The sequence below is a fragment of the Festucalex cinctus genome, chromosome 2 (genome assembly GCF_051991245.1).
Source record: "Festucalex cinctus isolate MCC-2025b chromosome 2, RoL_Fcin_1.0, whole genome shotgun sequence".
NCBI lineage: Eukaryota > Metazoa > Chordata > Actinopteri > Syngnathiformes > Syngnathidae > Festucalex > Festucalex cinctus.
The window spans coordinates 29,223,614-29,236,032 of NC_135412.1; the positions used below are offsets into that span (position 1 = coordinate 29,223,614).

At 40.0% G+C, this 12,419-nt stretch overlaps 2 protein-coding genes across 3 annotated transcripts in view; one reads left to right on the forward strand and one right to left on the reverse strand.

Annotated features, from left to right (window-relative positions):
* Positions 1-584: 584 nt before the first annotated feature.
* Positions 585-7,587, forward strand: hpxb (hemopexin b). The gene is made up of 10 exons (XM_077514380.1): positions 585-770; positions 1,195-1,220; positions 3,686-3,784; positions 3,934-4,091; positions 4,177-4,330; positions 4,987-5,199; positions 5,288-5,380; positions 5,453-5,583; positions 7,070-7,223; positions 7,297-7,587. Exons 1-10 carry the CDS (start codon positions 649-651, stop codon positions 7,521-7,523), a joined length of 1,377 nt encoding a protein of 458 aa, XP_077370506.1. The 5' UTR covers positions 585-648; the 3' UTR covers positions 7,524-7,587.
* A 1,358-nt stretch (positions 7,588-8,945) lies between these two features.
* LOC144014465 (gap junction alpha-3 protein-like) overlaps positions 8,946-12,419 on the reverse strand; it is a 13,260-nt gene continuing 9,786 nt past the window's right edge. For both annotated transcript variants that reach the window (XM_077514378.1, XM_077514379.1), the window contains one exon: positions 8,946-12,419. This exon is cut by the window's right edge and continues 1,001 nt beyond it. The gene's annotated coding sequence lies outside the window, so the exon portion shown is untranslated.

Consider the following 12,419-nt stretch of genomic DNA (forward strand, 5'->3'; position numbering starts at 1 on the left):
ATATATATATATATATATATATATATATATATATATAGATATATATATATATATATATATATATATATATATATATATATATATATATATATATTTTATGTTAAGTGTTTCTACAAGGACAGGTTGAGATGATAATGGGGTCATTTTAATTTGTACATTGTGATTAATGATAATAATAAAACTTTCAGAATACCCTTTGCACTCAATTGTTGTTTTCCCTGTCCTTCTAATCTTATCAGGTAACGGTGCAAACTATTAATCAACCACTCACCCACTTAAAGTAAAACTTTAACCACATTCACGTGAGCTGACCTAATTATTAAAATTAGGACAAAAACTGTCAAGTGGACCTGGGAACGTGACAACTGACAGCAAACACAAACAGAAGCAATGATCCAACAAAGACTGACCAGAAGCGGGGAACTACAAGAAAACTAACAAGACAACAAGGAACACCTGGACAACACAGAGGTGGCTGAGGGAGCTGATTGGTGGACACAAAACCCTAATAACCCAGACAAAAACAGCAATCATGAAAAAAAAAAAAAAACACCACCAGCAATTAGGACTGTAAATGATTGCTCCTGACCTGCACTGTGTGTTGAAACTACTGACACACATACTAGTGACTCACATATGTAAACAGTCATGCGAAGACACACAGTTCCAAGTATAAAAGCCCAACTGGTGGCCATCTGGCCAAGATCGCTCAGCATGAAGCTCCTCGCAACGTTCTACTTGGGCCTCGTACTTGGCCTCAGCGCATCAATGTAAGTCATTTTTCTTTCATTAATACAAATTCTATGCAATAATAATACTTTGATCTGTAATGCAAGTATTTTACTGCAACTTGATTGCTGCTGTCCTTTTTTGTTGTTGTTGTATTTAGTTCCTTTCTCATAGCTAGTATGTTCACCTACTTAACAGAATGCAAACCAATATAATAATTTTAAAGTATATTTATATTTTGGCTTTTTAGCCTTGTAACAAGTTTTATTCTAAACTGAACTACATTATTTGCACTATTGGTCTTTCACTGGACCTGTAGATTTCAAAACTTTTGTTTGCAAAGTGATTCGATTGAACAAATATTTGTGTTGACTGGTACAAGGTGCTGACTCATGTTCTAACCTGAATTGGAGACTTTGGGAACATGAATGCAAAACTTCAAAATTGTTTTTCACCTTTTGACAGGCCCCTTGAGGATGTCACCAACGAAGGTGGGATGTGTGTGTGTGTGTGTGTGTGTGTGTGTGTTGTGTGGCACGTGAAATGAAGTACAATCAAATGTGGAGTTAGGGTTGGCTCTCAATTTCCACTCTAAAACTTGTGCAAATATACCATTATGGACCTTGTATTGTTGACTGGGGCACAGTCAGGCTGCAACATGAACGTCGCCCTTTCCCAAATTGCCATCTTTTATCATATTGTAAAATATTCTACACCCCAAAAAAATGTGTTACCAGTTATTTTCACAAATTCCACATTTATCCACTTAATCAAAGCGATACAATTTCAACATGTTCACCACATTCAGACAACTTTATTCAACACTTCACAAATTCACATTTTCCGCACACTACAATCCAAATGATTTATTTATTTATTTTTTTCCCAACATAAAACTTCTGTATTTTCCCATTCCAAATGCCAACTTTTTGTCTTGTTGAGAGCATCTTGGGAACTACTTTTTCACTTTCCAATAATTCCCAAATTACACACTTGTCGAACTAGCCACATTTTCAAAATAAAATTAAAAAATTTAGAGCCATTTTACATTAAACCTTCCACCGACTAATTTGAGGCATTTTGACTTTTCTTGAAAGTGAAAATTATATATTTTCCCAAATTGTCACAATAAAAGTTTTATTTATTCATCTCCTGCTTTCACATTTCTTGACTAATTTATTGCATTCCATTTTCCAAATGATCAGCTCAGTAACATCAACTTGGGATCTCTCGTCCATATTCTAATACAGTGACTCGTTACCCCCCCCCCACACACACACACACACACACCCACAATAAGTTCTGAAATGTGACATTTTTTACATATTTATTTCCTCTTATATTTTTCCCCCAAAACCCCTCCACCACCAATTTAAACCAATCCAACTTAAACATGTTCATGGCATTCCAGGAACCCGTTGATCAAAATCCAGGACTATCGCCAAAAAAAATCCAAAAGAAAAGATATTTCAGGCATTTACCTTCACCTTTCTTGACGAATTCAAACTATTCTCAGTCTCACATTCAAGTCAATTATTTTAATCGAAATATCATCCTCTACTTGATGCATGTCTAAAACGGAGGCTCAAAGGTGTACTCAACACTAAGGGGTATATTCACGAAGAATGCGCTGCGTCCGATAATGGCGCGAAATATTCGGTAAAAGGCAACATTTGGTTTACTTCCTTGTCTGTTTGTACAATCGACCGCACAGCAAGATACTGTATGACCATTTTATAATTTAAGCGACTAGACAAAGGACTTAACGCTGGACACGATTCAATTGTTACAATCCGGGCAAGTGGTTCTTTTGCTGTCCAGCTTTCAGGAGGGGGCGTTCCCATGGGGGAAGTGACGACACGTGCAAATGGTCAATACTGACCCGGACATGCACACAAAACTGACAGCTGGGAGCAAATTTGCGCCTGATTTACCACACATGGCAATGGATTTACGCCAACATGGTTGTTATAGTAACAGTTGCGAGAAAGATGACATTATCAGAAAGCGAGGTTGGACCGAGAGTAAGCGTTTATAGTGCCATTAAGCAGAGAGGACGACGACGTCGTCATTCATTCATAAAGTGCAAATTATTGGTGCGATCGTTTTTTTTAAATGTATATATTCAGAGGTTGCCGTGGGCGTACAATATGCATCTAGCACATAAAAAAATGATCATAAAATGCCTCCCCGCCATTGCCGATCAGCCCGGGTTACGTTATTCGTCCTAAACCAACATGGAAAAGTCTCTCTCTGGCTCTCGCTCTCTCTGCGTGATCATGTTGTGCTGCAAGTGGCATCTGTGCGTGGTTAGTGAATTCGGCGCTCCCGGATTGCTCCAGTTTTACCGGTTAGCGCCGTGCAAAGGAGACACAAACCGTTAGTGAATATGCCCCTGTGTCTGGTGCCATCTTAAGGTAAAACACTGGGATAAAGACAATTTGACTGTTGTCCTCTGCGACACTTGAAAGTGTGACGTCATCGTTCTGCCATCCACCGGCTCAGTCTCGTACCCGCCTCCTGAAACGCCTTCTTATCAATCACAGCCAGACTACGCCCAACCCTCTTCCCATTCGCAACCCACTTTGAACGCCGATTTTCAAAGCGGCAGAGCTCTCCATTTAGAAATGGCTTCGTGAGCCGGTAGTGAATCCCAATACACAAGTACAAAGCTTGGCTTAGACAGTTCAAATGTAGTCGCCCCCTTCCCACCAGTTGTAATGGAAACCCGACAGGTGCGGTGTGGTGGGGTTGCATTAGGTGTGGTGTGGTGTGGTAGGTGTGCAGTACGAGACTGATGGAAAAGAAGCATTGGTGAGGGATGGAGCAAGAGCTGACTTCCTGTTGAGTACACTTTTAACACTATGAGACCAAGTGGTGCAGGCTGACCTCCAACATGGTGTGTCTCGAGACTTTATGCAGTGTATGTCTCTATATTTTCATTGTCATAATAAAGATGGAGGTGTCCAGGATGCAACACTGCCAGACAGATGTGATGGCATAGAGTTTGACGCCATCACTCCGGATGAGAAAGGAAACATTATCTTCTTCAAAGGTACACTCAAGCTCATCTCACATGATTTACATTTACATTCATCAAGCGCACGTTGTCTCATGAGTTGCTTCATGTCATTTCTCGATATTGTCCACTTGAACAATAGTGAGTGTATTCTAATGCAAGGGATTGTGATTCATTCCCTGTAGGAGCCCACCTGTGGAAAACGTTCCACGGCCCAGCTCAGCTCTCCAATGAGTTATTCAAGGAACTTGATGATAATCATCCCATCGGCCATGTTGACGCCGCCTTTCGCATGCACAACCCAGACAACCCCGATGACCACGATCACGTGTATTTGTTCCAGGTATGAGAACAACCTGATTTCTGGTGACGTGAGCAATGTTGATTGCTACAGTGTGACAAATGCATTTTAAATTTTTTGTTTCCAGGATGACAAGGTGTTTAGCTACTATAATCAGTTTCTGAAGAGCGGGTATCCAAAATCAATACAGGACGACTTCCCCGAAATCCCCTCTCACCTGGATGCAGCCGTGGAGTGTCCAAAAGGAGAGTGTGTGGCCAACTCGGTTCTCTTCTTTAAGGGTATGCTGACTTTTACGGGGGAGGGATGGCCAAGCAATCCAAAGAATGAAAAGAGCTGTTGACTCATTCTATCCCAAAAACACGTTTTTGAATACTTTGGCCTCCACTCCCAAAAACATATGTATACGTTTTTCTTTTTTTTTCTTTTTATGCAACAGAAGGCTTTGATGCAGCTTCTTACATGAAGAGGTGGCTTAAAGCAATGGTAGTTATTACAAAAAACGGCCAGCAGGTAGCAGCAGAGTATAAGCGATCAGCCAGGGCCATGTTGCAACAAGTTTTTTTTTATTATTTATTTTTATTATTATTATTATTATTATTATTATTTATTTTTTTTGGCCAGTGTTTTCCCCAGGAATGTGAATATTGATTAAACTTGCTGCAAAACGGAAACAGATACAAATACACTATTTTTTTTTTTCTCCTCCCTGATGGAAGAAGAAACTTACCTTTCTTTTGGTGGATTCCATGTTTTTATAGCAATGGGACAATATTATGTTGGCCTCCAGTAAAACAGCTGAGAGCGAAATGGGTTGCTTCACTGAAAATGACTGGGAGTGAATGAGTTAATAATCTGATGTAGACAGTTATTTAATAGTGTTACAAAACGAACAGTATTGTGATTTCTTCAAAAGTGTAATGACTCGTCCTCACAGGTCACAACGTGCATGTTTATGACATTGACACAAAGCTTGTCAAAATTAAGACGTGGTCCCACCTGCCCGTGTGCACGTCTGTTTTGCGTTGGCTGGAGCACTACTACTGCTTCCATGGTCACAACTTCACCAAATTCAACCCGGTCTCGGGAGAGGTGAGCGGAGACTACCCAAAGGATGCCCGCAATTACTTCATGAAGTGTCCCAATTTTGGTGAGCTCATCAAATGGTCCTCCAATTTTTATTTTTATTTTTGTAAACATTTCTAATTGTCATTATAACTCCATGTGTGGGCTTGCAGGCCATGGAAATGGTCATGAAATCCCGAAATGCAGCGAAGTCAAAATAGATGCCATAACCACAGACGACCAAGGCAAGAAATATTTCTTTGCAGGTAAGGTCACTATTCTGAAAATATTCTCAAACTTCAAGGACCGGCCATGCTCATGTTTTATCTACTGCAAAGGACGATACTACATGCGTCTGGACAGCCATCGTGATGGCCTTCACTCATTCCTGATAACGAAGGCATGGAAGGAGCTGACCAATGGGGTGGATGCCGTCTTCTCATACGCAGACAAACTCTACATGATGAAGGTAGGCGTGAATATTTGGTTATATATGTCGATTCTATTCTTAGTCATCCAGGGCAAGCTCGCAAGGTCAAATCGAGGTAACCGGACTGTTCTTGTTGAAGACATTTAGCGCCATCTAGTGGTGATGGTACTTATTTGTGTGGGGTGTGGGGGGGGGTTGTTGTTGTTTAAATCCACCCATTATCTTGACTGCTTATTCCTCACAAGGGTCATGGGGGTGCTGGAGCCTATCCCAGCTGGCTTCGGGTAGTAGGCAGAGGACACCCTGGACTCGTTGCCAGCCAATCGCACGGCACACAGAGACGAACAACCATCCACACTCACAAGCACACCTAGGGACAATTCGGAGCGCCCAATTAACCTGCCATGCATGTCTTTGGAATGTGGGAGGAGACCGGAGTACCCGCAGAAGACCCACAGGCACGGGGAGAACATGCAAACTCCACCCAGGAAGGCCGGAGCCTGGACTCGAACTAGAGTCCTCAGAACTGGGAGGCAGACGTGCTAACTATTCAATCACCGTGCCACTTTTTAAAAAAATTTTTTTAATAATAGTACTATTATCCATCCATCCATTTTCTTGACCGCTTATTCCTCACAAGGGTCGCGGGGGGTGCTGGCGCCTATCACAGCTGGCTCTGGGCAGTAGGCGGGGGACACCCTGGACTGGTCGCCAACCAATCGCAGGGCATATTATTATTATTATTAATATTATTAATAATATTTAATACATTTACAGTGAAATGTCTCTCCTCAAGAGTCCAGTTGCCTTGGTTCAAATATGCGGATGAAAGCTGTTAAGACCACTTTTTACTGTAAATGGATTTTTGGCTCTTTACATATATTTTTGGAGAGTGGAAAAGCAGATCCGGTTCTAAAAGTTTTGGATAACATGCTATTTATTTTTACCTTAAGCAGTACATCTTTACACTTACCAGTATGTAATATGTATTTCTAAAGTACACTTTGTGCAGTGGGTTTTGTCAGGGATTGTTTTTGCTAACATATCATAAAGTTGTACAGTTAAACAATGCAAAGAAAAGTAATCCTGTGTTTTGTTTGATTAGTTGAGTTGAGTTCCCTTTGGAACGACCTACCACTAAATATTAGGCAGTCCCCCTCGTTATCCTCTTTTTAAAAGACGTCTTAAAACACATCTGTATTCTTTGGCTTTTGGCGCAACATGAGACTTGTTTTTGGTCTTTTGTGGTGTGTATGAGTTTGATGTTTAGTTTAGTCGACTTATTTATGTATTTATTTATCTTTTTATTCACTACTTCTTATTTGTTCACTGATGTATAATGTATTTACTTGTAAAAAAATATATATATATTCGCACTTCAAAATGTTTACTTTGTTCTTGTTTACTGCAAAACTGATGTTTATGTACAGCACTTTGTATACAGCAACGCCTGTTCTTAAAGCGCTTTATAAATAAAGTTGAGTTGAGTTGTTGTACACACTAAGTTGACATTCTTCACCTGCAGGATGACAAAGTGTACATCTTTAAATCAGACGCGCACAACACCCTGATCGAAGGCTACCCTAAATCTATTAAGGAAGAGTTGGGCATCGATGGACATGTCGATGCTGCTTTTCTGTGTGACGGTAATAGGAATCATACAGTCCACATAATCCAAGGTAATCTTTGGGGGGATTTTACGCATGCACTTTTTATCAAACAAGCATTAACAATTCACGTTACTATTTTCAGGAAAGAATATGTACGATGTTGACCTGTCAGCTACACCAAGAGCTGTGACCGGAGATTCCCCACTGCCCCTTTCTGACATTGATGCTGCTTTATGCGGTCAGGACGGAGTTTTTCTGTTCAAAGGCCCAACTTACTACCATTATGAGACTGCCTTTACCCTGGCTTTTTCCAGAATGGCCCCTATGGCTCACCCAATTACCCATGCTATGATGGGATGTCAGGAGTAGATGCAAACTTCTGCTCTTCATCAATATCAGGATATGCGAATAAACATTTCTAAAGTTCTAAGAATCTGTGTTGATCCCTTTTTTGACCCACTTTGGGTTATTATATAACTCAGCTGCACGTGTGCTGACGGGGACCGGAGGGCGGGAGCACATTACACCAGTTTTAAAATCGCTGCATTGGCTCCCCGTGCGTTTCAGGAGTGATTTTAAGGTACTTTTATTAGTTTTTAAATGTCTTGGCCCATCTTATTTATCTGACTTCCTTTTACCCTATTACCCCTCGCGGCTTCTGAGGTCTTCTGGCAGTGGCCTTTTAACTATTCCTAAGGTTTGGACCAAGACACATGGTGAAGCTGCCACCTATGGAATAGCCTGCCGGAGAGCATCAGGTCTGCAGAGAATATTGATGTTTTTAAGAGGAGGCTTAAGACTTTATAAGTTTGGCATTTGATTGATCTTTTTTTTTTTTTTTTTCCCCTATCCCCCTTTATTTAACTATTTTAAATCTACATTGTTTTGTAGCTTTGTTTTTATTTATTTTTTCTATTGTGTTTAACTGTTTTCTTTTAGTGTTTAAATCTTTTTATTTGGTAGTTATTAAATTTTTAGCTCCAGTGTTTTCTCATGGGGGAGCCTCCACAGTGAGATGGATGGCTGGTCTTCATCCATCTGACTGTGGATGAACTCCTGGGTGCCTTTCCTTACAGGGTACTTCTGTGCCCCGCCATGTTGTGGTTTTCATGTGTTTGTTGGGTTTTGGATGTGTCTGTGGGTACGATCATGGGGGGGGGTTATTGTATTATGGATGTCCAGCACTTTGAGTTGCATTTTGAATGTATGAAAGGTGCTATATAAATAAAGTTGATTGATATTTTTGCCAAAACTGTTTTTAGAGTGTATATTCCTTTTAGACACACTTTTTTTTTTTTTTTTAATGTAATGGAAGTCATTTTAATTAAGAAAACCCAAGCTAGCATCGAGAGAACATGCAAGGCAAAATTTCAATTTTTCAACAATAACAGTTTTAGTACTGCAAGTTACAACTCTGCCAGAAATGCGTGTGAAATTGAATTGAGATTCTGTTTGAAATAGCAAAGCAAGTATTGAAGACAAGATTGCTAAATGGTTTATGCTGTACATCACAACTGTTTTGCACAATCCTACATTGGTAAAAGTTAAAGAATGAGCTCAACATTCAGTATAACTACAAGAGTCCAGAGGTCATGCTGGCGTTAGCAAGCATTCAAGGCCCTTTCACTCCCTCCACACTTTTTGTTCAATTAAAATCCCTGTGACTTTCACCAACAATAAAAGGAGTGCTGGTGTCAGCACGGCTTCACACTCGCGCACAGACACGCATACGCACACCAAACAGTTTGATCCACGCATAATGTAAACCGACGACAAATGAAGCAGACTGGCAACGGTACAAAATAAGTTTATTGATTAACACTTTTTTTTTCACATCTGAGGTAAATGAACAATTACATCAACATGCTCTTCAACAAAAACTTATATAGAAAGACTCTCTCACTCACAAACACGCGCACACACAGTGTGGATTAAAAGCAGGGTTTGCCCCCTCTTAACAGTTTTTGCCATGCAAGTCCGTCAGGCACATGTGTTTAAGTTGGAAGTCTCTTGATCCATACACATACAACAAAATAAGTAACTTTAGATGAATTTCTCCATCATTGCTAATTTCATTTCTAGATTCTTAGACAATTCTTTGTGTTTGTATTAGCATCATCATACCCTAATTATAGCGGGCTACAAAGTCAATGTGCAATCCTTTATTAAAGGTTAGAAAACAGCTCGCTAACATTTAGTAAAATGAGCCCAGTTTAGAGACAAACCATATGTCTTTGATTTTTTGGTTGAATTGTAATTTTCAAAGTGCTGGAAGAACAGAATCTTGTGGTTTCATTCACTGTAGGGAGAGACAGCTTCACGTCACCCTCAACCACGATGATTTCTTAAAAGAGAGAAATGGCTAGCTAGGAAGCTAGCTGGATATCTCATCTCATTGTACAGTGTTGCAAGTGAAACTGTGTGAGACAGGCAGGAATTTGTGAGAGGGACAGGAAAATAATAAAAATCCACATGGGATATCTGGTAAAAAAACAAACGCACAAAAAGATAATATCCCCCGGCTCCCACCCCGAAACCTAAATGTCACAATGATAATCTACGGCTAGTCTAGAAAATGAAACTCGTCCTATACAGAACAGCTAGGAGGAAGTCAACAGTTCTGTAACACACTGCAAACACAAGCATCCGAAAGAAGATCTACAACAAGTCCTCCAACCAAAACGGCCAATTTGGCTTTGGAGAAGCTCAGCTACGTCGCTCAATGTTGAACATTTGCTTTTATGACCTACAGTTTGACCTTTGGAGATGTTTTTGTTTGTTTACCAACGTCCTCTTACTGTGAAATAGTGAAAAATCTCCAAACGGAACTAGAAAGCTTTGAAAAAAAAACACATTTTAATTCTGCATCACACGTTGAGTGACCTATAATAGCCTCTACTCCTTATATATTTATACTGTATACATATTTATATTTGACCCTGATGTAACAGCAGAGATGTGTTTGTGTCAACACTGAAACAATATTAATGAACACATACAAATCCAACACACCCATGTGGGGCCATCCAGCTCCATCATGATCAATATAAAGAAACAAAAGTGCAAACCTGTCTTCGTGTCTCTCCCAGCAAAGACACAAAAGACAAATATGAAGACGCCATACTGCTGCCTCTAAGCTCCCAAACTTACAAATTAGTCCAATCATCATCATTACTACAACTTCTCTGTCAGTGTGTTAAATGTGCATGTATGAAAATAGAATTTTAGTTTCCACTGGATAATTGACCAAAGCTGTGTACACTTTATTTACACACAATCATTAATTTCCAGCATTTTTAACGTGTGAGACCTGCCACATGATGAAGAAAAAGAGTGTGTATTTACTGCTCTTGCGAGATGTGTCAGAAAAGTTCCAGGACTGGTATCACAGAAGACACTAGGAGTTTTCCCCTACGATCCTGCTTCGTTCAGTGTGTGAGAAAAGGTCAGCGTTGTGTGAGCATCTGACAATTCCTGGCCAAAATGAACACTTTTTTTTTTTTTTTTTAATTAAGTGACCGATGCAAATCTGGACCGATACAGCATAAGGCGCATTTGGACATGCGCCGTTGTGGGTGTGAACACAGCTGGCCCCAGTAATCAAAGTGGCTCTGCTCATTCCCTTTAAATGTTGCACACTCACATCTTGCCTGGAGTCATCTCGGTGCTGAAAAAGGACACGGAGATCTGGAGCATTGTCAGTGAATTGATTTCCACAATGATGCAGAGAGTTTGATGCCTGCTGTTATATTCATGAACGAAATGCATCTGACATCGAGAGCTCAGTATCTGCCTGTTCCTCGATTAAAATTCACCAAAATCGCGTTACACTACCTGCGCCACTATTTAGACCTGGTCCAAGCAGGAAAATCCTGTTGACCGACTTTCTGCATCTAAATGGTCATTTAGCACTCACCCTCAGTACTCACTACCCCGGCCTGAAGACCCAGCATGGTTCAGATCAGTGTGCCAAACTGACAAACTGGTGCAGCGGACTTTGCGCCTGCATGAAAATCAGGATACGCCAGCATTTCTGTGAGCAGCAGCCATAGAAATAGAGCGCTTGCAGGACTACATTAAAAGGGAAAACTTGTCATTTATATTTTGGAATTAAAATAGATTTTGTGACACCAGTCCCGGAACTTTATTTTGGCACAACTCGTATTGCGTGTCGTGTATTACAGATGACCCCACCACAGAATAATCAGTCAGGGTAATCTTTTAGAGGCATTTAAAAACTTTTGCTAACTTTGATTGGAAAATATCCAAAATAGGCCCGATTATTGATATGTGTGTACCCCATTAGCTTGTTTTCCCTTCCCATCATTCTGGCAGGTGTGTTGTGCATATGGATGGTCAAGATATTTGTGGCGGGTTCACAAAGGAACTGCTTTTGATATTAAGGCAAATGTGAAACGCGGTTTAGAGATTTAGCGTCCATTACAAACAGGTCAAATCTTGTAGTTATGATTTTTTTAGCCAGCAGGCGGCAGCAGGATGTAGGAGAAGTAGCACCCTGCCACAAGTTCAAATTGCCCAAAAAAATAAAAAAATAAAAAATGCGAACATTATGCTAATTATATGAACGTCCCTCTGCAATGCAGCTAGCTGAAAGCTAACATAATGATACCGCACTTTACCTTTACTTTTTTTTTTGCGCTTTTATGTTACGTAATCGTACACATTCATTATATCAAATGATGTAGCACGTCAGTGTTAAACGTTAAGACAAATAACCTGGCACAGGGTACAGATGTGCCATGCCAACATTCAGTATGACATTTTGAATGTGAAACTCACACCTGTTTTCTGCATTGTATTATTTTTTTTCCAAAATTTGGGAATAGATTATACAAAGGAGCCCCTGATCATTTATTTTACACACTTTTTTTATGTTGGGAATATTCAACTCCAGTAGAAAATATAGACGAGGATTGTATCCCCTCTTTACGTCCGCCAAAAAGGTTATATTCTCATTGTTGGATTCTGAGTTAGCAGTTGTGCACAAAAATTATTCAACTGATTTCCGCAAGACCTTGTGTAAGGGGTGGCCATGAAAGAATGCATTAAATATCAGCGCAAATCTGGATACATGTGCAAATTTTTCTTCAGACATTTTCAATACTGACAATAGTGAACCCCTTTTCTTTGTGATTAAAAATACATGCCACAAGATGGCAGCAAAACACTATTTGTGTCTAAATGAAATTCCTCAACTCACTTCAAAATAGTTGCTTGGCACCGACATGCCACAAGATGGCGCCA

Coding starts and splice junctions, on each gene's coding strand:
- hpxb (XM_077514380.1), top strand. CDS start 649: ATGCGAAGACACACAGTTCCAAGTATAAAAGCCCAACTGGTGGCCATC. Junction 771..1,194: donor CTTGGCCTCAGCGCATCAAT/GTAAGTCATTTT, acceptor ACCTTTTGACAG/GCCCCTTGAGGATGTCACCA. Junction 7,224..7,296: donor TACAGTCCACATAATCCAAG/GTAATCTTTGGG, acceptor TACTATTTTCAG/GAAAGAATATGTACGATGTT.